Here is a 26,166-nt window from a genome sequence, read left to right as displayed (position 1 = left end):
TGAAGAAACTTAGCACAAGCATGTAATTTGGTTCAACTCAGTAAGCATCTGTTATTTGACTGCTTCTCCATTATCACCCCCATTATAGAAATGCAAGAGAGGCATGGACATTCCAATAACTGAAATATTTTGTTTTCCCAGAAACATATAATATCCAAAGTTTTCTATCACATATACCCAAAACATTTTCTCCCAACCATGTTATCTGTAGTCAGAAGCATCTCTGGTGTACTATATTGGGTCCAACTTCTTTATATTCTGCAGCAGTGATCCACATGTCCTGGAAGGCAGACAGGGATGCAAGAATAGAGCCTCCCATCCACACTGATATTTTCCTTTCTGGGGGAGCAATAACCTGCACAGGGGTGTTGGCAGGCACCATCTTTGCTATATCCTTAACTAGACGTTTATCTAAACCAGGGAAAGAGGTTGATCCCCCAGCAAGGATAATATTGGAGAAAAAAGCATTCCTCAGATCTGCATCGCATTTCATAATGCTGCTGAAGCACATCTTATCAATGCCAGGGGTCTCAAGGTGCATGAGACTTGGAGAGAAGAGGGCCTCTGGACAATGAAAGAGCTGGTTATGGAGCTTGAACCTCTTCCCATCAGGTAGTTGGTAAATCTTCTCTATACAGGCAGCTTTCTTGGCCTTTTCTTCTTCAAAGTTCATTGCCACATAGCAATAGGTTTCCTTAATGTCTGTGATGATCTTTCTGTCTGAAGCATGAAGCAGCATGATGCCCTTCTCCTTCAGCAGCATCATGAGGTGGTTGGTGAGGTCCAGACCTGCCAGATCTAGTTGCTGGACACCATGAGGCAGACAGTAACCCTCAAAGATGGGTACACACTGGGTAACCCCAGCACCTGAATTCAGCACAAAGCCAGTTGTGAAGCCAGCTGCAAAGAGAGCTAGCACCCCCTGGATGGACATAAAGAAAGCAGGAACCTCCAGATGCTCAAAAAACACCTCAGTGACCCGTTGCCGGTTGGCCAGTGGGTTCAGTGCTGACTCTGTAATCAAGACTGGGCCATCACAGGGCTTTAGCCCGAGGTTGTCATCATAGATATGCTGCCACATGATCTCCATGTCCCCCCACGAAGTAATGAGACCACGTTCCACTGGGTAGCTGTAAGAAGAGCAACAAGATATATGGGAGCTTTAAATTAGTTTTTACTCTCTTCAACCTTGGGTTAATCCTCATATTTATTAACAGTATCCCTTTATGGGCGGTGACTGCCATCAAAAGATAGCCTAGCTACCTTCCTCTGAAATTTTTTGTTGATTTCCATCTTCCCTGTCCCTTTGGAATACCCTTTTTAATTAAAAAGAAAATAGGGAGATATTCACATAATAGTAGTTTTCATATCAGTTAGCTGAAAACAAATAGCCCAAATGACAAAGGTACCAGGAATTAACATTTCTAAATGAACTTGTATTTTACGAACGATAATGTTTATACATTTGAATATATTCGAATAGATACAAAGAGCAAGTAATGTTCACTCTTCAGGTATGTGGTACACTCAGAGATTTGTGCTCAAGCGTTTGCAATAACGCTGCCTGGCAGAGACTCTCGTTACTCGCTTTTTATCCTTTCTCTAGCCTCGGTCCCTCCTCTGGGTTCTCCCGCCTTCCCCTCCACCGGGTCCTGCCCGCCGGGAGAAGGCGGTACCTGATGGAAAGCGAGCTTCTCCGCTGCTCCGCTTGGTCTCCCACGCACACTTCCTGCGCGCCCTCGACGCCTTTGGCGCGGCCCACAATGTTCGAGTAGACAAACTGAGGCTCCCGGGACCCGGCCAGGCCCGCCTTGATCACTCCTGAGCCGTTGTCGATCACCACTGGTAGCTGGTAGTAGCTCATGCCGCCGCCGCCTCCTGTCTCCCGGCTGCTCGGACTGCCGTGGCTGTGGGGAGCGAGGAGAGTGATGTGCGGGGTCTCAGCTCCTGGAACCCCGCGTCATAGAGGCCCTGGCACCGCCCCATGGGTCTGAGCCGGGCGGGCTAGGGAAGGGGTCGGGGGGAGCGGGGGAGGGGTTGGGGGCAAGAGAGTCCCAGGCAGAGGACTCAATGGATGCAAGGCCTGGACCACTCCTCATCCCCTTGGAATCCAGGAATACCAATATCAGGAAAACCTGACTTTCTTCCCCAAAAACTTAATTTAAAAAAGGCTTCACAAAAGGCTATCTCTAATATCTCCATGAGCTATAAAAACCTTTTATTTCTCAACGTCATTAAAATGAAGTCACTCAGTCGAGTCCGACTCTTTGCGACCCCATGGCCTGTACAGGCGCCTTCATGGAATTTTCCAGGCAAGGATACTGTAGTGGGTTGCCATTTCCTTCTCCAGGGGATCTTCCTGACCCAGGGATCGACCGGGGCCTCCTGCACTGCAGACTCTTTACCATCTGCTGCTGCTGCTGCTAAGTCACTTCAGTCGTGTCCGACTCTGTGTGACCCCATACACGGCAGCCCACCAGGCTCCCCCGTCCCTGGGATTCTCCAGGCAAGAACACTGGAGTGGGTCTTTACCAGAATGTAGATTCTGGTTAATACATGCCTGTCCAGGGTCCTGCGGGAAGTTCTCAGATGCGCCCTTGAAATTGACAAAAGGTGCAGAGATTTGAACGGGGAAAGTGTTGTATAAGGCGGGGCACGATTCACGCTTTTCAACTTCTTGAAAGAGAACTTTGTCAGTTTCTAAAAGGAGAAAGGGGAAAAGTGCCAGGATTTAAAGTGGATTTAACATAAATTATATCTATACATAATCGGCAATACTTTGTTTCTTTCTCCGTGGTTTCTAAACAAAGTGTACTCAAAACCGAAATAGTACCATCTCACTTTTAATTTTTTTTAGTAGTCCCATCAGATTACTCCTCCAATCCCCGCCCCCGGCGTAATATGGAAGCTCACTCTCATTCTCTAAAAATTACTGATTTTTAAGGGTGTATCGGCTGCTTTTCAGAATAAACGATATTACTTAGGTCATAAGAAGTTCAGGCTTAGAAGATATATGCACGCTGTGCAGCAAAAAGTGCATTTTGGTGTCTGATTAAAAAAAAAACCCTGAATTTTGCACACCCTATAGAAGATTTAAATTCACCCATTCCAGTCCATTTTAGTTCGCTGATTCCTAGAATGTCGACGTTCACTCTTGCCATCTCTTGTTTGACCACTTCCAGTTTGCCTTGATTCATGGACCTGACATTCCAGGTTCCCATGCAATATTGCTCTTTACAGCATCAGACCTTGCTTCTATCACCAGTAACATCCACAGCTGGGTATTGTTTTTGCTTTGGCTCCATCCCTTCATTCTGGAGTGATTTCTCCACTGATCTCCAGTAGCATATTGGGCACCTACTGACCTGGGGAGTTCCTCTTTCAGTATCCTATCATTTTGCTCAGGTGACCATTACATCTACTACTGTGGGCAGGAATCCCTCAGAAGAAATGGAGTAGCCATCATGGTCAACAAAAGAGTCTGAAATGCAGTACTTGGATGCAATCTCAAAAACAACAGAATGATCTCTGTTCGTCTCCAAGGCAAACCATTCAATATCACAGTTATCCAGGTCTATGCCCCAACCAGTCACACTGAAGAAGCTGAAGTTGAATGGTTCTATGTGAAGACCTACAAGACCTTTTAGAACTAACACCCCAAAAAGATGCCCTTTTCATTATAGGGGACTGGAATGCAAAAGTAGGAAGTCAAGAAACACCTGGAGTAACAGGCAAATTTGGCCTTGGAATACGGAATGAAGGAGGGCAAAGACTAATAGAGTTTTGCCAAGAAAACGCACTGGTCATAGAAAACACCCTCAACAACACAAGAGAAGACTCTACACATGGACATCACCAGATGGTCAACACCGAAATCAGATTCATTATATTCTTTGCAGCCAAAGATGGAAAAGCTCTATACAGTCAACAAAAACAAGACTAGGAGCTGACTGTGGCTCAGATCATGAACTCCTTATTCCCAAATTCAGACTCAAATTGAAGAAAGTAGGGAAAACTGCTAGACCATTCAGGTATGACCTAAATCAAATCCTTTATGATTATACAGTGGAAGTGAGAAATAGATTTAAGGGCTTAGATTTGATAGATAGAGTGCCTGATGAACTATGGAATGAGGTTCGTGACACTGTACAGGAGACAGGGATCAAGACCATCCCCATGGAAAAGAAATGCAAAACAGCAAAATCGCTGTCTGGGGAGGCCTTACAAATAGCTGTGAAAAGAAGAGGCGAAAAGCAAAGGAGAAAAGGAAAGATATAAGCATCTGAATGCAGAGTTCCAGAGAATAGCAAGAAGAGATAAGAAAGCCTTCTTCAGCGATCAATGCAAAGAAATAGAGGCAAACAACAGAATGGGAAAGACTAGAGATCTCTTCAAGAAAATTAGAGATACCAAGGGAACATTTCATGCAAAGATGGGCTCGATAAAGGACAGAAATGGTATGGACCTAACAGAAGCAGAAGATATTAAGAAGAGGTGGCAAGAATACACAGAAGAACTGTACAAATCTTCATGACCCAGATAATCATGATGGTGTGATCACTCCCCTAGAGCCAGACATCTTGGAATGTGAAGTCAAGTGGGCCTTAGAAAGCATCACTAGCACAAAGCTAGTGGAGGTGATAGAATTCCAGTTGAGCTGTTTCAAATCCTGAAAGATGATGCTGTGAAAGTGCTGCACTCAATATGTCAGCAAATTTGGAAAACTCAGCAGTGGCCACAGGACTGGAAAAGGTCAGTTTTCATTCCAATCTCAAAGAAAGGCAATGCCAAAGAATGCTCAAACTACCACACAATTGTACTCATCTCACATGCTAGTAAAGTAATGCTCAAAATTCTCCAAGCCAGGCTTCAGTAGTACGTGAGCTGTGAACTTCCTGATGTTCAAGCTGGTTTTAGAAAAGGCAGAGGAACCAGAGATCAAATTGCCAACATCCACTGGATCATGGAAAAAGCAACAGAGTTCCAGAGACACATCTATTTCTGCTTTATTGACTGTCAAAGCGTTTGACTGTGTGGATCACAAGAAACTGGAAAATTCTGAAAGAGATGGGAATACCAGACCACGTGACCTGCCTCTTGAGAACTCTATATGCAGGTCAGGAAGCAACAGTTAGAACTGGACATGGAACAACAGACTGGTTTCAAATAGGAAAAGGAGTGCGTCAAGGCTGTATATTGTCACCCTGCTTATTTAACTTATATGCAGAGTACATCATGAGAAACAGCTGGACTGGAAGAAACACAAGCTGGAATCAAGATTGCCGGGAGAAATATCAATAACCTCAGATATGCAGATGACACCACCCTTATGGCAGAAAGTGAAGAGGAACTAAAAAGCCTCTTGGTGAAAGTGAAAGTGGAGAGTGAAAAAGTTGGCCTAAAGCTCAACATTCAGAAAAGGAAGATCATGGCATCTGGTCCCATCACTTCATGGGAAATAGTTTGGGAAGCAGTGGAAACAGTGTCAGAGTTTATTTTGGGGGGCTCCAAAATCAGTGCAGATGGTGATTGCAGCCATGAAATGAAAAGACACTTACTCCTTGGAAGAAAAGTTATGACCAACCTAGGTAGTATATTCAAAAGCAGAGACATTACTTTGCCGACTAAGGTCCGTCTAGTCAAGGCTATGGTTTTTCCTGTGATCATGTATGGATGTGAGAGTTGGACTGTGAAGAAGGCTGAGAGCCGAAGAATTGATGCTTTTGAACTGTGGTGTTGGAAAAGACTTGAGGGTCCCTTGGACTGCAAGGAGATCCAACCAGTCCATTCTGAAGGAGATCAACCCTGGGATTTCTTTGGAAGGAATGATGCTAAAGCTGAAACTCCAGTACTTTGGCCACGTCATGCAAAGAGTTGACTCATTGGAAAAGACTCTAATGCTGGGAGGGATTGGGGGCAGGAGGAGAAGGGGACGACAGAGGATGAGATGGCTGGATGGCATCACGGACTCGATGGACGCGAGTCTGAGTGAACTCCGGGAGTTGGTGATGGACAGGGAGGCCTGGCTGCTGCGATTCATGGGGTCGCCAAGAGCCGGATACGACTAAACGACTGAACTGCACTGAACTGATAGAAAATTTTAAAACTAAGTACTCTCTAAAACTAGTGCAGAAGCAAGGAAGGAAATTCAAAACCAAACTACACATCCTTCCACCAGAGGCTGAAAGCGTCGCTTTCTCTCTAAAAGCTAAGTTCAGGGCTAGGGAGTTTGGTGCCCCTCCCCCGCCCCACCCCCCACCGCCCCCGCGTGAGCGAGGACTCCAGGATCCAAGGGCAGTAACCTCTTCCTAGCCAGCCCAAGCCCCGAAACAAACCCGAGACACTCAGCAACAAAGAAGCTAATACACTTCTTTTCCATAGAAGAAAGTAAAGCTCAAAGAAGGGCCAACTAACGGGCGCTCAGTTTCTAACTAGGGGCTTTGAAAACAATGTACGTAAATTCCAACTTTTGAAATGGTAGCACTATTTAACTGGACTTACGGTTATTTTCCGTTGGGGTTTCTTTGTTCTTTTGTTAAAAGCTACGGCTAGCTTTGTGAACCGCATGGTACAGCAGAGCTATGAAGAACTATGAGGGAGTTTCTCAAGCCCTTTTCCCAGGGAGGTTTCCGTAGTGTAGTGGTTATCACGTTCGCCTAACACGCGAAAGGTCCCCGGTTCGAAACCGGGCGGAAACAGTTTTCATTCCTTTCCTAACAGGAGCCTGTGATCCCCCTTTTCTCATTTCTTTTTTAACAAGAGACTGTGATCCTTCTTTTCTTACCCTTTTAAAAAGCAAAATTCTGATGAATATTTGCAGTACCTTGGGAATTTGAATTTTCTACGTGGAGTTTATTTAACAAATATTCTTATTAATGGCTTGCACGTGGAAGAAGGGTTCCAGACTTTAAACAACTGTTTTTAAATTCAATTCACAACCTGATACTGAAAAAATAATGTACAGCCTAGTAAGAGTAATTAAACGCAGGGTAAAAACTGGTAATCCCTGTCACCTCAGCACTCTTTGCATTACAAGTCATTCGGTTTTCCATTAGTTTTCCCATTGAGATTGTTGATTTTTCTAAATGCCAGAGACCATGTTTTGCGGTCTTTCATATACTTTCTGTTTGACACCTAGTATAGACTCACAGCTATCCCTGAATTAATAAATTACGAAAAATGATTCCGACAAAAATAAATAATCAGAAAATTTCTCAGAGACAAGACGAAATCAAGAAAGAACCAGCCTCATTTTTTTCCCTTATAAACCTAACGGTTGTGGGACTTCCCCCTCACCCCCCACCATAAACATGGTTCTTACGGAGTAGAAAGAATTTACAAAGAGAGCAAACAAAATCTGGTTGTAAAAAAAATCTCGAGAAAAAAAAGAATAAATTCAAGTTTACAATGTTCTTTAAAATAAAGTCGTGAGCAAATTTCCCATGGTCCTGACACAACTTTTAACAAGGAAAAAAAAAGCTGAAGTTTTGGTTTTCTTAGATTTTTTATGTCCGCGAGCAGCATGAAAGAACTCACCCTAACATATCAGCACGCACCGTTTGTACGTCTTTTTAAATCACGGAGATAACCTTTCCCTCACTGTGGTTGACCGCGTGCTCAGTCCTGTCTCTTTCCTACCCCATGGACTGTATGTAGCCGGCCAAGCTTCCCTCACTGTACAAAAATCTGCATAGAATGCAAATAATTGTATTAAATGTTTTCTAGTCTACAGGCCCACTCTCCAGTATCCCATGGGTGAAGGAGCCCGGTAGGCTGCAGTCCATAGGGTCGCGAAGAGTCGGACAGGACTGAGCGACTTCACTTTCACTTTTCACTTTCATGCATTGGAGAAGGAAATGGCAACACACTTCAGTGTTCTTGCCTGGAGAATTCCAGGGACGGGGGAGCCTGGTGGGCTGCTGTCTATGGGGTCGCACAGAGTCGGACACGACTGAAGTGACTTAGCAGCAACAGCAGCAGTAGTCCACAAGCAGAACCTTTTCCGGTATAAAGCCCACCTTTTCTCAAGCGCATGCCCAGTGTGCCCTACTGCTTTGCGCCGCTTTCTTGCATCTCAGACTTCTATCACCAGGTAAGGGTATCCTGGATACTGGGCTCCAGTTGGCTGATGCAAACAAGACTCATAGTTTCCCAAGGGCTTTCCGGCAGTACCTAAAATAAAAAGGGGTGATCAGTCTCAGCTACAAAATTCCCATGGCCGAGAGCCAGAGTACACAAAATAGCTGTTCCCACTCGTGGGCCTCAAGGAAGTGGAGCATAATGGGAGAAGACGAGCAACTAACTATAAACCCCAGCATACAATGCACAATTTGGCTCCTGGAAAGAAGCCCGCAGGGCAGCGCGGCTCAGCCTCCGCGCAAAACGCAGGCCGAGCGCGAGATGCTGACTATCTAGAATGCTCAAGGTGAGGACAACAGGCTTGGTTCCGTAAGAGAGCCCTTAGTCTCCTAGCCAAGACTCTCCCTGTTTCCGGGTGTTCCCGGTGTGCTAAGTAGCGGGGTCTCTATGTACCAGCCTGCTACCCTCAAGCTGCTGTTGGACCTCCAGGGTCCTAGAGCCTACCGCGTACACGCGGACCGCCCGGAGCCGGATGTGACGTCATCGTGGAGGAAGCAGGGAAAAGGCGGAGCGTGGCGTGGTGACGTCCTTCCAAGATGGCGGAGAGAGACTGAAGAAACTGTGTTCCCCCTCGGGTTTCTATAGGTGAGTTCTATCTTTGCCCCCAGGCCGCTATTCCCTCTCTCTCCAAACCTTGGGGCATTGGAGGGCAGGCTCCGTGGAGTTCGCATTCAGGCCGGAGTGAAGGTGTTAGGGTGGAAAGCTAGGGCGAGGCAGCCCCGATGTTGGCCTTGGCCACAACCTCTGCCGTGGGAATTGGGGGAGTGGGAGCCGGGCGAAGGGCAGGAAGGCGGAAGTCGGGAGAGACCGGCTTTTACTGTCACTTTCCCTTGCGGCCTTCAGTAGACGGGGGTGGTGGTAGGGAGGAGCGTGGCCTCTTCGGGGCGGGTGACCAGATCTTTGAAAACTTTTGGCCCTTGTGCTGGTTCTCCGCCCCCTCCGGCACCCGCCTTTCATTTAAGCTACTGTATGCTCTGCGGAAGGTAACGGGTTTCGGCAATTTGAGAGCAGTTTTACACTTAGTCGAAAGGCAGAGAGGCAGTTGAGAAAATTTTAACGAACTCCTACCATGTCCTTTGACTATTTGTCCCAAGGAATCATTTCTTAGTGGTTTATTAATTTTTTTTGTTTTTTTCGTAATTTACATGTGCCCACTGAGCTTGAAACTGTGAAGGTTCAACTCATGTTCAGTTCACTTCAGTTCAGTCGGTCAGTCGTGTCCGACTCTGTGATGTAGAAGTGTGAAATTTTGCGGTGCTTTTTTTTGTTTCACTTTGTGGAAATGTTTTCACACATCATTTGTTGACGTGTCCAAAGGATTGTGTTAGTTGACCAAGATGAAATAAAAACTAGGAAGGATTTTTATCCCTTCGGCATTTTTATCCGTATTTGCTTGGTAAGAATTTTCTGGGGACGTAAAATGAGAACAGGCTTTGTTCTTGTTTGGATTCTATGTCTCTTTATTCACCAATGGCTTGGGAGAAAAGTTTGATGAAAATTTAGTGGTGCTGATTTACTCTCTCTCTTGTTTTTTTAGAACAAGGATAGAATTCGATTCCGATATCAAAATGCAGTATTCGCACCACTGTGAGCACCTTTTAGAGAGACTGAACAAACAACGGGAAGCAGGTTTTCTTTGTGACTGCACCATAGTCATTGGGGAATTCCAGTTTAAAGCTCACAGGAATGTGCTTGCCTCGTTTAGTGAATATTTTGGTGCAATCTACAGGAGCACTTCTGAGAACAATGTCTTTCTTGATCAGAGTCAGGTGAAGGCTGATGGATTTCAGAAACTGTTGGAGTTTATTTACACAGGAACTTTAAATCTTGACAGGTAAGGTACCTATGTTATTTCTTTCCACTTACAAAAGCTGGTCAATAGTCTTGAGCTAAAGCAGATTAGTATTTTTTCCCTTCAGTCCCTGAACTCTCAGTCTTCAAATACTGATGTGCCCAGTGTTGTTTTTAATAAAGAGGTCAATATCACTGGTTTGCAGTAAACAGACTACATTTCATAAGCACAAAAAGTAGAGATGTTCATAGAATTACAGCATGGTTTTTGACATATTTGACTTATCTACTGAAACAAGGTATGTATTTTGAGGAATGGAAAATTAAAGATCAAAATAGAAATATGAATTTTCATTTAATTCCAGTTTCCCCTTGCTTTTTGGTCTTTAGGTTTCCTCTGGTCTTCTCTCTTACTCTTCATCCTCTACCTCATAAGATGTTTGGGTGGGAGATGTAGGTGGAGAAAGAAGAAAAAGTCTGTTCTTTAATAGTGCCCTCTTTTCTAGCCGTAAATAGCAACATGCAGGACCTCTTCCTGACTTTGATTCAGAAAAATACAACGTTTAAGTCGGCTAGAATGCTTCTCTGAGATGTTGAATGCTGTCACTGCACTGACAAGAAGTAGGTTCTGAAGAACCTGGTAACTCAGGCATTTTGTCTTTCATTTTCGATGAACTGTGTAGTTAGATTAATACTAATTAATATGTTTACTGGTTGTTGTAGAGAAAGGCGATGGGGATGAAAGGAAAGAGAAACCCAGCAAATTACTCTCGCCTTCTTTTCTCCAGCTTTTTTGAAAGTGTAAACATGAATAGGTCATCATCTGACATAGCACAGTTATGAACTTTAGAATTAGATCTTGCCTGTCAGTCACTATGTCTCGGATCAATATACATCCTCTCTAGGCCTCAGTTTCTCCATCTGAAAAAATGAGATGATAATAACTACATGGGTTGTTAACTGTGAAAATGTAGGATTTACTGTCTCCCAGTGAACATTAGTTTCCTTCCTTTATTTCTTCTTTTCTATCCTACTCTCCAAATCCTTTGAATCCACATTTATTGGAGAAAAATTAAGGGAAAAAAACAAAAAAGGAAACATCTGAAATTCTGCCACACACGGATAATCACTCTTAACACTTTGATAAATATTCTTGCATTGTTTTCCAGACGATCTCTATAGATACATATGTGTTCACATTAAACAAAATCCTTCCATTTTTTTACATTGCAGCTTATCATGAAAATGTATTTCTCTGAAAAGCTGGAATCAGGATTTTCCTTAATCCTATTAAAAAGGAATCATTCATGCTGTTTGGGATTACTTTTAAATTTTGATGTAATGAAATTTTTATGTCAGTTCTGTGTAAGTTGCTTAAAGGAACAGCAGTGTCACAGATAAATGTCACATGATATTAGTTAAGTTTACTGAATATTTGGCTATACAAGTGTATTTGATCTAGAAATTTAGAATGTGTAATATAAAATAAACAATCACAAAACCAGTGAATTTTGGTTGATCTTTAATTTAGTGATTACCTTTTCTCAGTTAACTTTGCCAGAAAATCTTGAATTGATTTGAACACACTGAAGGGCAGCTTACTTTGAGCTTTCATGCAGAGGACCAGTGTGAAGAAGAGCCAGATGTTTGGTTCAGTCTTTTTTGATATACATCTTTCCTGGAGAGCTGGGGAGTTAATTGTTTGAGCCTAGCCACAAATGTAAGAGAAGATATAGACCAAAAATAGAAAGTCTGTACAACTTATTAAGAAAACAGAATAATAAAGAATTAAGAGGACTCAGGAGCCAGTTTCCTTGCTCAAATCTTAGTTTTAATGCTCTGTGATCTTAGATGAGTTACTTTGAACCTCTGATCCTTTGTATGTAAAATAGTTACTCATATAAAGCAGTTAGCCATATATCTGGCATAGGTAATAAATGATTTTCAGTGACTGTTCAAAAAATGAAATCAAGTTTGCAAACACTTTTAACTTCATGCTAATAAACAAAAACAAATCAGTTATTGACATGAACAAATGCTAATTGATTTTTTTAACTGTAACTGAGCTTATAGGCTATCAATGAAATAGGTAAATAATTTGTATGAATTACAGTTTCAGTTCTGAACAGTTCGTGTGTGATTCAGTACAAGTTTGTAGTGGTCTTAAAGGTTATCTCACCTAGTTTGTGGTTCATTTACTAAGAACAATTGTAATTTGAGACCTTGGTATATTAAGTGATAGAATAAATTTGGGTTTCATTCTAATAGTGTCTCTCACTTTTTGTAATTTAATAATAGAATGTGTAACAAAATCAATTAAAATGCTTAAGAATGTTTTTACAGACTAAGTGGTATATACATGCAAAGAAATTCATATGGAAGACTAATAAGATTGTATTTATTTTGGGGGCATTCATACTGTACCTTTGCACACAGAGAGTTAACTTGATTACAAAGATCATCCCTTATTTGTTTCAAAATTATAGCCAAAGGCCATAAGAATAGAGTTAAGTAATGTATTCTTAGCTAAGGAAGTCAGTTTGCAAACATATAATTGCCCAAAAGTTTGTAGTATATTTAGGAATTTGGGATGGATTTTCCCAGAATAAAATGTTCACTAAAACTGGCGATTAGGTTTCCAGACTAGTCTATAAATCTACTTAATGTTTTCTGAAAAAATTTCTTTCTGGGGAAAAGGACAAATAGGAGGGTTACTTGAGGGTGCATATATATGTTGTGTGTGTGTGTTAAGTTTATATTCATTCTCAAATAATTAAAAGGGCATGTTTTTGGTATTAATACCAGCTCAGCTTTCTGACTTTACAACTAAGAAAATTGAAGCCCCAAAGATGCTGACTTCCCCTAATTAAGTCAGCTGGTAGCACAGAGCCGTTGTTAATGTAAGTGAACAGCCAGCCTTCCCCTGCATTGTAAACTTCTGGTGGGCAGAGTCTATTTGATATGTCTTAATATCCCTCTGAGTACCACACATGGTAGATGCTCAATAAATCTTGATTTGAATGTTGAACATTCAAATTGAACGTTAAATTTTTCTACATAACTCTAATATGACAAATTTTCCAGCTAATTTATGTTGAATATCAAACACAAAAAGGTGGGAATGTTTCTAGAGAGAGCTTAGTGCATTCTAAAACCTTGTTCCTTCAGCTGTGATCCATGGGCCAGCAGCATTGGCATCACCAGGGAGTGTGTTAGAAATGCACAGGCTTGGGCCCCAAAACAGACCTACTGAATCTGAATCTACATTTAACAAATGCCTGGGTAATTCAAGTACACAGGAAGTTTCAAGAAATACTGTTCAGGTTCCTCATAGGGGAGCAGAGGAAGATAATAGTTGTATGACTCTTCTAATTACAAATAAAGAAAAGTTGGTTGCTATCTGAAGAGGCCTCAGGATAAATGGGAGGAGGCAGTAGGTTGCCAACAACTATTTTTGTGTTCTAAGTGTTTTTTTAACAAGTAGAGATATTAACATTTTTGTTTTTCCATGGCTGTACATATGAATGATCCATTACCTTTTATCTTTTCAAGTTATGTAAAACTGAAGTTTTTTCCTAAACATTCTGAGTGAATAAATTTTAAAAATTTGTTCTGTTAATCATTTTTCATCATTCTACTTCATTAGATGTTTAAAAGACAGAAATATCTGTGTAGTTGTGTTTCAAAAACGTTTTTCCTTTGATCAGAATGTTGTCATTTAGCCTTGTTTCCTTACAGTTGGAATGTTAAAGAAATCCATCAGGCTGCTGACTATCTCAAAGTGGAAGAGGTGGTCACTAAATGTAAAATAAAGATGGAAGATTTTGCTTTTATTGCTAATCCCTCTTCTACAGAGATATCTAGTATTACTGGAAACATTGAGTTGAATCAACAGACTTGTCTCCTGACTCTGCGAGATTATAACAGTCGGGAGAAATCAGAAGTGTCTACAGATTTAGTTCAGGCAAATCCCAAGCAAGGAGCTTTAGCAAAGAAGTCATCTCAAACTAAAAAGAAGAAGAAGGCCTTCAATTCCCAGAAAACAGGGCAGAATAAAACAGTGCAATATCCCAGTGACATTTTAGAGAATGCGTCTGTTGAATTATTTCTTGATGCAAATAAGTTGTCCACACCTATAATAGAACAAGTTGCACAAAGAAGTAATTCAGAACTTGAGTTGACATCAGTTGTGGAAAATACTTTCCCAGCACAAGATATTGTGCAGACTGTTACAGTGAAACGGAAACGTGGAAAATCACAGCCAAACTGTGCTCTGAAAGAACACTCTATGTCTAATATAGCCAGTGTCAAGAACTCTTATGAACTGGAAAGCTCTGGAGAAGAGCTGGATCAGAGGTATTCCAAGGCCAAACCAATGTGTAACACATGTGGGAAAGTGTTTTCAGAAGCCAGCAGCTTGAGAAGGCACATGAGAATACATAAAGGAGTCAAACCTTATGTCTGCCACTTGTGTGGAAAGGCATTTACCCAGTGTAACCAGCTGAAAACTCATGTAAGAACTCATACAGGTAAGACTGTGGGAAGTACAGTTTTTATATTGTGACTGAAATGTTTATATAGACGTTAATATATAGTGTTGACTATTTATGTCCAAAATTTAGTATACACTTAGATTCATAAAAATATTGAGCATGTTAGACTTGAAAATACCTTTGTGATTGTGACCAAATATTTAATGGCTCTTTGTTTTGTTGTAATTGGTACTCTGAAGTCCCAGTGTGTGAACTCTAAACCATTTTTCCTCACAGTTAAAATAAGCATAAATTAAGTTCTAGCTTGCTAACTGTTTAACAGACAATATATTAAAACTGATAAAGAGAAAAAGTAATTACAACTCAGGCTGATTATCAGATTTTGCCAACATATCTCACTACCTACTTCCTTAGACTTTGTCAACTTCTGAACGTAAATTATATGTACATTGCTTCCTCAACCTTTATTGGTATGCTAGATTTGTACTTTTTAGAAGCATTATATATTTCTCTTATCACCTTTCACTGTTATGAAATAAGAACACTAATTTCTTTTAACTCTATTGGTGTTTTCAATAATCAGTCTGGAAAAAGATCCTATATGCTTTTTTACTTCTAGCAGTTAATATTTTCTGAATACTGAAACTAATACTGTTGAACTCTTTTGAAAGCTTGTATGAATTAAGCAACTAAAACAGTATTTCCTTCTAAATACAAATTTTATTTACTTTTCTTTTAGGTGAGAAGCCATATAAATGTGAATTATGTGATAAAGGATTTGCTCAGAAATGCCAGCTAGTCTTCCATAGTCGCATGCATCATGGTGAGGAAAAACCCTATAAATGTGATGTATGCAATTTACAATTTGCAACTTCTAGCAATCTCAAGATTCATGCAAGGTAAAAATAAAAGCAAAAAAAGACATTTGATCTTTAAGTCTGTCATTCACTGTAGCCTTAAATAGACTATTATATGAGAATTCAGGACAGTAGAGTTCTAATTGTGGTACTGTCACGCAATATTATTAGCACAGTGAAGGAACCAGAAGGAAGCCATAATGCCTGGAGGGGAATAAGTAAGGGAGGGAAATAAGGTCTGAATGGTGTTACGGTGTTCGGAAGGTGAAGGTTTTGTAGGCCATTATGAAGCTTTTATGTTTAAGAATGAGAAATAAGTGATGTGAACTTATGTGCATTTAAGATCACTGTGGATGCTTTGTTAGCAAAAGATTGTAAGATTGCAAGAGTGAAAGCAAAGTTACCAGTTAGGAAGCTATAGATAAAACCCGAGAGAGGGATGATGGTTCAGGTCAGAAAGGTAGTAGTGGGAGAGACAAGTGGTAGTCAGATTCTGCATGTACTTTAAAGGTATAGCAAACAGAATTCTCAGCACATTTGGATGTGGGGTATAAAAAAGAGTAGAATTAAAAACGATACGCAGGTTTTGAGCTTGATCATATGAAAAGATGGAATTACCATTAACTGAAATGGGAATTTGTGAATAGAGCAGTTTAAGTTTCAGTGTGGGAGTTTAGGAGTAGAGTTCTGATCATGTTAAATTTGAGATGACTTAGATACATGAATGGAAATGTGTAAGAGATGGTTCAGTCTGGAAGTCAGCGGACTGGTTTGAGCTGAAGACATAAATTCGGTGGAGAAGGAAATGGCAACCCACTCCAGTATTCTTGCCTGGAAAATTCCAGGATCAGAGGAGCCTGGTGGGCTGCCATCTATAGGGTTGCACAGAGTCAGACACTACTGAAGCGACTTAGCAGCAGCATAAATTTGGAGTCATTGGCATGTAGGTAGTATTTAAAGTCATAATGTTAGAGATGAGGTCACCAGGAGAATGAAGATGGACAGAAAAGACATCAAAAGATGGAGCCATGAGGCACACTAACTTTGAGTTCTGAGAGATAGCCAAGTTGAACCAGCTGAAGTGACTAGGAAGGAACAGCAAAAATAGAGGCAAACCAGAATGGTGGGCAGTCTTAGAATCCAGGTGGAGGAAATTATTTCAGAAGGGAGCCGTCATTGTGTCAAATTCTGATGACAGGGAGATTAGGACTGAGAATTGACTACTGGATTTGGCAAAGTAAAAGGTTAGCAGTGGTTTTGACAAAAGCAGTGTTAGCAGAGACTAGTGGGGAAGAAATGAAAGTAGAACTCTTGGAGACTCAGGATCTTACCAAAAGGAGAGCAGAAAAATAGAGGAACAAGTAGGGTCGGGTTTTTTTTTTTTTTAAGATAGGAGATATATCAGTATATTTGTATTTTATAATCCAAAGTGGGGAGGGAATTGATACAGGATGGAAGAAATTTCAGGAGTGAACCTGGAGTAGGCAAGGGGGATAGTGTCTTACGTGTACAAATAGGAAGAACTACTGTTCTGAAGAAAAGCAAACTCTGTAGATGCCTATAGGTGGAGGTTTGTGATGTAGAAATTTTCTTCTGATTGCTGAGATTTTTCTTAGCAAAACAGGAAGCAAGGACATCAGCTGAGAGTGAGGATGGGTGCTGAAGGTTTAAGGAAAGGGAATGGACAAGCAAAAATCATTGCCTGTAGTATGGTGGGCATACTTGACTACCACATATAGCTGATGGGAAAACTTTGAACTGATCTCAGAACTAATGTTTTCATAACAACTGAAACATTTATTCTTGACATTATACATCGAAACTGTTGATTTTATTTTTAAATTTATTTTTAAACTTTTTATTTGGTATTGGAATATAGCCAGTAAACAATGTTGTGATAGTTTCAGGTGAACAGAGAAGGGACTCAGCCATACATATACATATATCCATTCTCCCCTAAACTCCCCTCCCATCCAGGCTACCACATGCCATTGAGCAGAGTTCCATGCTCTATGCAGTAGGTCCTTTTTGTTTATCCATTTTTAGTATAGCAGTGTGTACGTGCCCATCCCAAACTCCTTAACTATTTCTTCCCATCCTTCCCCCCAACCCCCCTCCCACACAACCATAATTTCTTTCTCTAAGTATGTTGAGCCTCTTTCTGTTCATATGTATCATTTCTTTTTAGATCCCACATATAAGGGATTTCATATATTTCTTCTTCTCTGACTGACTTCAGTCTGTGTAACAGTCTCTAGGTCCAATCTTGTTGCTGCAAAAAGCGTTTCATTCTGTTTGATCGCTGAGTAATATTCTGTTGTATAAAAGTATCACGTCTTTATCCATTCCCCTGTAGATGGACATTTAGGTTGCTTTCATGTCTCAGCTGTTGTAAACAGTGCTGCAGTGAACATTGGGGTGCATGTATCCTTTTGGATCTTGTTTTTCTCTGGGTGTATGACCAGGAGTGGCGTGCAGGGGCATGGTAGCTCTGTCTTTAGTTTTTTAAGGAGCCTCCATACTGTTCTTCCTAGTGGCTGTACCAGTTTACATTGCCAACAGTGCAGGAGGGTTCCCTTTTCTCCACAGCCTCTCTTCAGCGTTTCTTTATGGATTTTTTGATAATAAGACATTCTGGCTGGTGTGATGTGATATGTTGTAGTTCTTTTCTGTTTATGTCATAGTTTTGATTTCCATTTCTCTAATAATAGTGATATTGAACATCTTTTCACGTACTTCTTGGCCATCTGTGTATCTTCTTTGGAGAAATGTCTATTTAGGTCTTCTGCCCATTTGTTGATTGGGTTGTTTTGATGCTGTTAAGCAAGACTAATCCCTTGTTGGTCACATCATTTGCAAACATTTTCTCCCAATCTGCAGGTTGTCTTTTTTGTTCTGTTTATTGTTTCCTTTGCTATGCCAAAGATTTTACATTTAAGTAGGTCCCATTTGTTTATTTTTGTGCTTATTTCCATTATTCTGGGAGGCAGATCGAAAAAGATATTGCTGAGATTTATGTCAGAGTGTTCTGCCTGTGTTTTTCTCTAGGAATTTTATAGTGTCTGGTCTCACATTTAGGTCTTTAATCCATTTCATTTTTTTAATGTAGCTGTTCAGTTTTCCAGCACCATTTGTTGAAGAGACTGTCTTTCCAGTATTGTGTAGTCTTGCCTCCTTTGTCACAGATTAATTGATCATAGGTGTGTGGCTTTATTTCTGGGGAAAACTGTTGATTTAAAATACATTTTCTAGATCTGTTCAGATGAAATGAAAATGCTGCATGAAAAATTGTACAGAAAAGTTTGCTATGTAGCATGATCTTCAGATTGTTTTATTTGCCATCATATATCTATAATTATTTACTAATAGGAAGCATAGTGGAGAGAAGCCATATGTCTGTGATAGGTGTGGACAGCGATTTGCCCAAGCCAGCACATTGACCTACCATGTTCGAAGGCATACAGGAGAAAAGCCTTATGTGTGTGATACCTGTGGGAAGGCATTTGCTGTCTCTAGTTCTCTTATCACTCATTCTCGGAAACATACAGGTAAGAATGTGACACAGGGATTGCCTAAAATAAGGACAGTTGTAAATGAAAGAAAAAGGGAAATTGAGCCTTTACAAAAAGTAGGTTACAGGCTTTTGTGTTTGTGCTTCTTAAAGCTTTTTATGTGTCTGATTTTCACATAAATATTAGATGTAAAAACAGACATATTTACTAGAATAGTAAACAGTGGGTGAGATTTTTTTTATCATGTAACTTACGTACATGAAAATTAGGTAATTTTGACAGTATGTAAGTTTGAGTTAAGACATTTTTTATGGCGTTAGAAAAACTCCTTAGCCTCTTGAAGCTTCATTTCCCTGGAATAAAGCTGTAAAGTTAAGGGGTTGGGATGAGTTTCAATAGAACATCAGTTTAGTAACTTCTTAAGACTTTTTCTACAAAACATTCTAAGATTTGTAAATTAAATAAATACTTAAAACCCAAAGTATCAATTTTGAAGCAAAATCTGTTGTTCAAATATTTTCACTTTTTTAATAGGGTAATTTTTAATAGATCTTCCTAAGTGATTTTAATTCCCCTTTAATAATCTTGTAGATAACAAGAATTGAAATATGGACTGATGAATTTTCATGTGTTTAATTTTATAAAAGTCAGACTTCTTGCCCATTTTTAGTCTACTGGGAAGGATATTTGGAGAAAGTTTTACTATATGAAAAAGTATCAGGTTATATGAACAGTGTAAAATAATTACTAATGTTCATTTAAGTTGGATCACACTGAAAATACCTCTAAATACAATATAAAGAGGTCTTAATTAAAATAATACTTCAGAACCGCTTACTATAGATTATTATAATTGATAAATATTATATTGGTATAGTACACCACTTCGCTATCTTTTATTTTCCATCTAGGTGAAAAACCATACATATGTGGTATTTGTGGGAAAAGTTTTATTTCCTCAGGAGAGCTCAACAAACACTTTCGATCCCATACAGGTCTGTGTTTAGGGAGAACGTATTATTTTTTGTTCTCTCTAATTTCTTTTTATGTAAACATTGACTTTAAACCATTATGGACTATATGGTATCTAGTCATACTCTAGCTATAGCTATATTTTAATGTATGAGTATCCGCTTTTATATGTTTGTTTTTTTATTGTTTGGAGTATGGATTAAATTGGGTCGAGAATTATGTAGATTCTAAGACATGTTCCAGGTTATCAGTAGTTTTTAAATGATTTGGATAAAATTGCACAGATATGCCAAAAAATGAAAAGGGATGGGTAATACTAAGATAATATCAGATTTTCTTAGGAAACAATATTCAGTGTGCAAGTTTTAGGGATATATTCTAACAATGACAGGTTATTCTAAAAGGTAGTATACAGATAGTATGAAGAACATATTAAATGTTCAAGGTTTTTTAAAACAAAGGAAAAGACCACTTTGAAAATGTACTGTTCTTTCTAAAAGTTATTCCTCATAATAGAAAGCGTTTTCTAATTTATAAGCTTCCTGAGAGTGGAAACGATAATTGTGCGTTTTCCCCCCTCAGCTACATCTCTCAGCCAGAGTCTGGCATATTACTGGCACTCACTAAATGTGTGATAGAGTTAATTTTTTAGTTTGAGGTTTCTGTCAGTGACAATTTTTCCTTGATATTTCTGTCAGCTTGATTTTTCCTTGAAATAGGGAAGCTTTGCATAAAGGAAAGGAGTGCCTATGTATGGAAGCTTTTATTTTGCTATGTTAGAGCCAAGAGATTAAAATGGTAATTTGAAAGAAATTAAAGTAATGTAATAATGTTAGCACTGTGTTCATGAACGTTGGTATTTTTGCCTTAGCAGTTTCTGAAATACTGAGCTTTGATTTTTTAACTTATTTTTCAGGAGAAAGACCATTTATCTGCGAATTATGTGGAAATTCTTACACAGATATTAAAAATTTAAAGAAGCACAAAACAAAAGTACATTCTGGTAAATGCTTGTGTTTTTTAAAAATTTGGAGCTCTCATTTGCTATTCCTTAAAATGTTGAGATACACATTCTAACAGTTTAAATTAGATATATATTTTTTAAAACAAGTGTACCCATATGAGGAAGGTAGCTTTGTAATGTGCAGGTGAGTTCCCTCTTTCCATATTGACCTTGTAGTAAACATTGCTTTAAAATATTTTCTCCTTTAAAAACCTGATGTATGAACAATTTCAAGAATGAAAGAATACATAAACAACTGTTTATCACTCTTTCCCATACTAGAGTCTGGGTTACCTGGGGTTTATTGTAGTTAGGCAGAGAAAGGAGCACCATGAACACTAGTCCAAAAATTGTATGAGAGGAAATAGGGAAACAGATAGCCCCAAATTGTCATAATATGTGAAATGGAAAACCATACCACAGAATTTTTAGTCTGTTGCTTAAAAATGAATCCTTAAAAAAGTTTCAACATGCTTACCATTCTTGTATGCCTAGAAACAAAGTTAATCTTCCTCACTGTGTAGAGATGATAGTAAGTTTTTGGTAGTAAACATCATAAAGATTAAGGTAGTAACATCTGAAAACTTTAGTGAGTCATAAATTCAACGAGCATTTATTAAGTACCTCTAAAGTACATGTAACCATGCAGGTACTAGGAAAGTGTAGTCCTAGTCCTCAAAGAGCTTACAGTCTAGTGTGGGAAACCAGAAATCTAAATAAATAACTATGATTACAAGACAAAATGTAGGATATGGTAAAGACATAAGAGTACTGAAGAAGAGATTAAGTCCTTCTGACATGAGTATTGGGAAAGCTTAATTCTAGAGAACCTGAAACATGGAGGATGGAAAAGGGAAAGGAAATGTTCATCCAGGCAGAGAGAACATTGTGAAGAGAGTCACTGCAACAAGAAACTGCAGGCTGTATTCTTGACTGGTTGAACTGAAGAGTAGTTTGGCAAAAATAGTTATAAGTTTATAAAAGTATGCAAGTTTGTCTAATGAGGGTAGTGAGATTGAAATCATGTTAGTACTTTTGGAGTGACAAGAGCATGGGAAAGCTAGTGGAAAATTTGAAGAGAAAAGTGTGTCTTTAGTCAGCCACATAATTAATCCCTTGAGTTGTGCAGAATTTCTTCTGAAAATAAATGAAAGTACCATACTTCTGAACTTGAACTCACAGAATGATATGAATTACTCACTAATACATTCAGTGAATTAAAGAGTACTTATCTGTGTAGCACTGTGAAGTACTTGAAAGTAGAGAAGTATAATTAGACATTTGCTCTAAGGAATATATCATCTGTTGAGCATTCAAGGCATACCTAAGTAGGATGTTATATAGCAGTAAGATAGCTAGCTAGGTGTCCCAAGGTGGTATATGAAGTATCGACAAATGAGTGATTAAGAAACAGCTTACCCTGGTCTAGAGCGATTAAGTCCATTTTTATAATGGAGTTGATGTGTGAACCTAGTCTTGAGGCCCATGATGGATTTGTGCAGGTAATGAGACGGGCAGATCAGCAGAAGAGAAACAGTGTGACTAAAGGTGGGGTTAGAATGGGAATGGTAAGTAGATGAGTCTTCCTCAGGGTTTTTGTTTTGTTTTGAAAGATAGTGAATTTTTTCCCTTCTTCAGGTGCAGATAAAATTCTAGATTCCAGTATAGAGGACCATCCCTTGAGTGAACAAGACTCCATGCAAAAAAGTCCTCTGTCAGAAACTCTGGACGTGAAACCTTCTGATGTGACTTTGCCACTGACTCTCCCACTGGGGGCTGAGGACCACCACCTGCTGCTGCCTGTCACAGACAGCCAGTCCCCTGCGCCAGACGCGTTGCTGAGGCCGGCCGTGAACGGGTATTCAGAGCCACAGTTGATTTTTTTACAACAGCTATATTGACTTTGTGAGGAATATGGAATTGCTAAGACGTCTCTGGTAGTAAACATAAACATCGCTGGTAAGGTGCATATATTCATATTAAATTGACCATTCATTTGAGTTGTGACCATTATTTTCATTCACCGAAGTAAAAGCACCTGGTGCTGCATCATAGCTGCAGTGCTTGTTTTGATGTTTGGCTTTCATGTCTAGGTTATCCACACAGCTTTTAAAGGAATGAATTATACTGCAGTAGCACTAATTGGGGTGAATAAGTATAACTTTGTTTTAGAGCTGCCTTAATTCCATTTCTATTTTTCATTTCAGAATTGCCTTTCATTTACTGAAGTGAAATCTATCAGTTTATGATTGAGTTTTGACCTGTAGAATATGTTTATTTTCTTCTCAAAATTTAAACGAAATCCATAATAGTATCAGTCCATGACAGTGCTGTTAGCAAGCTCCATAGACCAGTATATAAACTATGAAACTCGCTCAGTCGTGTCTGACTCTTTGGTGAATTCTCCAGGGCAGAATACTAGGATGGGTAGCCTTTCCCTTCTCCAGGGGATTTTCCTAACCCAAGGATTGAACCCAGGTCTCCCACATTGCAGGCGGATTCTTTACCAGCTGAGCCACAAGGGAAGACTTTCACATATAAACTGTGAGGGGGGAAATTCATATTTCTACTATAAAAATTGAGGTACTGAGTAAGAATTGTGCTATTTCTCTATTAATATAGTCCACTGAAGGTAACTTTTCTAATGAAACAAAAAGTGCTTCTCTTAAAAACTAGAAAACTAGATATAAATTTTATTGTGTAGAACTCAGAATTCTGGAGAAAACCAGTGGTCAGTACTTTTTTGATTTGAGTTATCTGAGACTACATTTTCAAAATGAATTTTAGATAGATATTTGGTGTTTTTATCTTATTAAAAGCAGTTTCAAATTTGATGCAGATTGTTTTAATAAGTTTCTAGATTATTGGAGATGAGGGAAATATACTGAGTTTTGAAAATTTTTGATAAGCTTCTCTTATACTTCTTATGCACTTTTAAAAAAATGAAATCCTAAAGAATTTTCTAAATAGAAACTTAGTGCATAGTATAAAACACTTGACTTCTGAATTTGGTACTTATATTCATAAATAGTTGAAAGATTAACTTCAATTATAAGTAGACATTTGAGTTATCAGAACACCAGTTTATTAAACATTTTATATTTGAGTTTTTTATAAGTTTCAAGTTTAAAATTTTTATAGATTAAACCATAACAGTTGGTGGTGGCTGTAGTTTCACATTAGTCCTTTTCCTTCTTAATGAACTTAGAAAATTCAAATTTATTCTGATACTTACTACCACTTGGCCCTTCTATTTTCCCCACGTATTGATTTAATCTCACTGCCTAGTCTTTGGACATTAAATTTTTAGTTCCACAAAGTCTGTTCTTATACTACTGATCAAACACCATTGTGACATTATTTCCTATTTCTCCCATGCATTAGTTATGGCTCATTTGTTTTCTGCTTTTAAACTACACCTGTAATAAAATTAATGTATTTTCTATTGGTATTGATTTCTTTAATTGTGTTTTCTCTGGGGTCCTAGTCATAGGAACCAACAAGAAGTCTTAATAAAACCAAATTCTTGTAAACTGTACAGATCACCATTTCATAGCACACTCAGCATTTTCACAATAAATTGCCACCAGTGGGATTGACTTAGAGTTTGAAATACTGCCTTTGTACAATGTACATCAAACTTAGTATTTAACTTATCTAAGAAATCTAATTATTCATATGTATTAATTTAATATACAGGATTTAAATACAATTTATAAAGTTATAAAAATGTTCAACTAATCTATTCTGGCTTAAATTCAATAGGAATTTATTGGAATGTGAAGAAATTAAAGAAAATTAAGACTCAGCCTTTTTAAGAAGTCTACTGAAATGGAGAGGTTATATTTAATTCACATCTTCATTAATCCAAGCATCTAATGAACAAAATTTCTTTTTAAAAACTGCTACAGTGATGTCATAATTGTGTAAGGGTAGTAGTTACCAGATTTCCTCTAACATGATGATAATTAGTATTTTGTCTTTACATAAATTAGCCTTTACATTTATTATTTTTCAGATTAAAGGATTGGAGTGGCTAAGGTTGATTTATTGTGTTTTTCTTCATCACATTATCTGCTTCTTAGCTAAAATAATTTTATTTTAAATTGCCATGGCATGACGCTCTTCCAGAATGACTTGTAAAGAAAGTTTGAAGACTTGAGTTTTTGTCCGGTCATTCTTCTTCTAATGTTGTATTACTGTCCTATGCATATGTTTTAGTTGTATCTGCTATCATTGTAACACTCATAATTATCAGTTAAGTTCATCTTTAAATATATTTGTTACAGTGCAGTGTTTTGGGAAAGGTCTATTATAAATTATATAAGTATTACTATGTTTTTTGAGTCTTTTTAGAATGCTGAAGATCTTACTAAGAAATTATTTTCTAAATTAATTTTGTTTTGTATTAGATAATTCCTTCTGTATTGTTAGATTTTAGGCTTTTAAAAAAGAAACCATAGATTATATATAAAGGATTTTTTTGCTGGTATGTTTTATGTTTCATTTCATAGAATGATTTTGATAGATTTTAGAAAAGTGTTTTATCTTTTTCCAAAAGAAAAGGTCCTGTCAGTTGTTGCAACAGTAGTTTGTCACTTTTCTGTATGTTTCATGTCTACAGAAATTGTACAAATGATAGTTGAAATGTGCTTATATAAAGATAGTTAATCTACATGTACTCATTTAAATATCCTAGTACGATAGCTCTAACATTGATACACATCAAAAACATTTTTAAAATAGTTGTGTCCAAGACCCACCACACCTTGGGCCCTCTGAATCAGTCTCCAGAACATGCTAGAAAAGCTCCATAGGTGGTCTTAATGCATACCAAACATAGAAAACGATTATCCTAAACACTTCCTGGTGTTCTTTCTTTTGGCTCTTGATATGTGGTATGTAGGCACTATCGTTGTTTTTTTTTTTGGCTGCACCCTACAACTTGTGGGATCTTAGTTCTCTGACTAAGGATTGAACCTGGGCCTTCGACAGTGAAAGTGTGGAGTCCTAACTACTGGACTGCTAGGGAAGTTCCTGTATTGTCTCTTGATAAATGAAGCTCTTAATATGACTTTCCACTTTTTACTCAGATTTTGAGTCTTTGGAATTTGGCTAGAAATACCACCAAATAAATTGTATTTTAATGCCATTTCTGTAAATTCTATATTTTTACTCATCATTTATGAACATTATTGGTAGTTATCAGAGCATTTCTTGAGACAGTGATATAATTTACTTTCCTGGCCTCTGCAGCCCCCACCCCACTTCATACAGCAGAGATGTGATGTATTTGCTTAAGGGATTTGGATAATTACCATGTAAACATAGTCATTCAGAAATAGGGTATTTATTTTCAAGAAGTATATACTGAAATAAACACCATGGATATGAATCAA

General features: G+C 38.6%; 2 protein-coding genes and 1 non-coding gene across 5 annotated transcripts; 2 read left to right on the top strand and 1 right to left on the bottom strand.

Annotated features, from left to right (window-relative positions):
- Nucleotides 1-8,685, bottom strand: ACTRT3 (actin related protein T3). The gene is made up of 4 exons (XM_005675341.3): nucleotides 8,584-8,685; nucleotides 8,019-8,172; nucleotides 1,677-1,907; nucleotides 1-1,130 (listed from the first exon to the last, which is right to left on the bottom strand). The coding sequence occupies exons 3-4, from the start codon at nucleotides 1,862-1,864 to the stop codon at nucleotides 212-214; spliced, it is 1,107 nt and encodes a 368-aa protein (XP_005675398.1). The 5' UTR covers nucleotides 1,865-1,907; nucleotides 8,019-8,172; nucleotides 8,584-8,685; the 3' UTR covers nucleotides 1-211.
- On the top strand, nucleotides 6,626-6,698 carry TRNAV-AAC. The gene has a single exon. It is a non-coding gene; the product is annotated as a tRNA-Val (tRNA).
- MYNN (myoneurin) lies at nucleotides 8,627-26,166 on the top strand. Of its 3 annotated transcripts, XM_005675342.3 has the most exons (8): nucleotides 8,627-8,724; nucleotides 9,677-9,973; nucleotides 13,669-14,459; nucleotides 15,163-15,322; nucleotides 18,650-18,828; nucleotides 19,704-19,787; nucleotides 20,681-20,767; nucleotides 22,406-26,166. In XM_005675342.3, exons 2-8 carry the CDS (start codon nucleotides 9,708-9,710, stop codon nucleotides 22,666-22,668), a joined length of 1,830 nt encoding a protein of 609 aa, XP_005675399.1. In that variant the 5' UTR covers nucleotides 8,627-8,724; nucleotides 9,677-9,707; the 3' UTR covers nucleotides 22,669-26,166. The 3 variants fall into 3 exon arrangements, with proteins under 3 accessions (XP_005675399.1, XP_005675400.1, XP_017903480.1); XM_005675343.3 differs by lacking the exon at nucleotides 19,704-19,787; XM_018047991.1 differs by lacking the exon at nucleotides 8,627-8,724 and having other exon boundaries at nucleotides 9,869-9,973; nucleotides 13,653-14,459.

Source organism: Capra hircus, chromosome 1 (assembly GCF_001704415.2).
Source record: "Capra hircus breed San Clemente chromosome 1, ASM170441v1, whole genome shotgun sequence".
Classification (NCBI taxonomy): domain Eukaryota; kingdom Metazoa; phylum Chordata; class Mammalia; order Artiodactyla; family Bovidae; genus Capra; species Capra hircus.
Note: the sequence above shows the minus strand (reverse complement) of the source record. Positions and strands in the feature narration are given on the sequence as shown.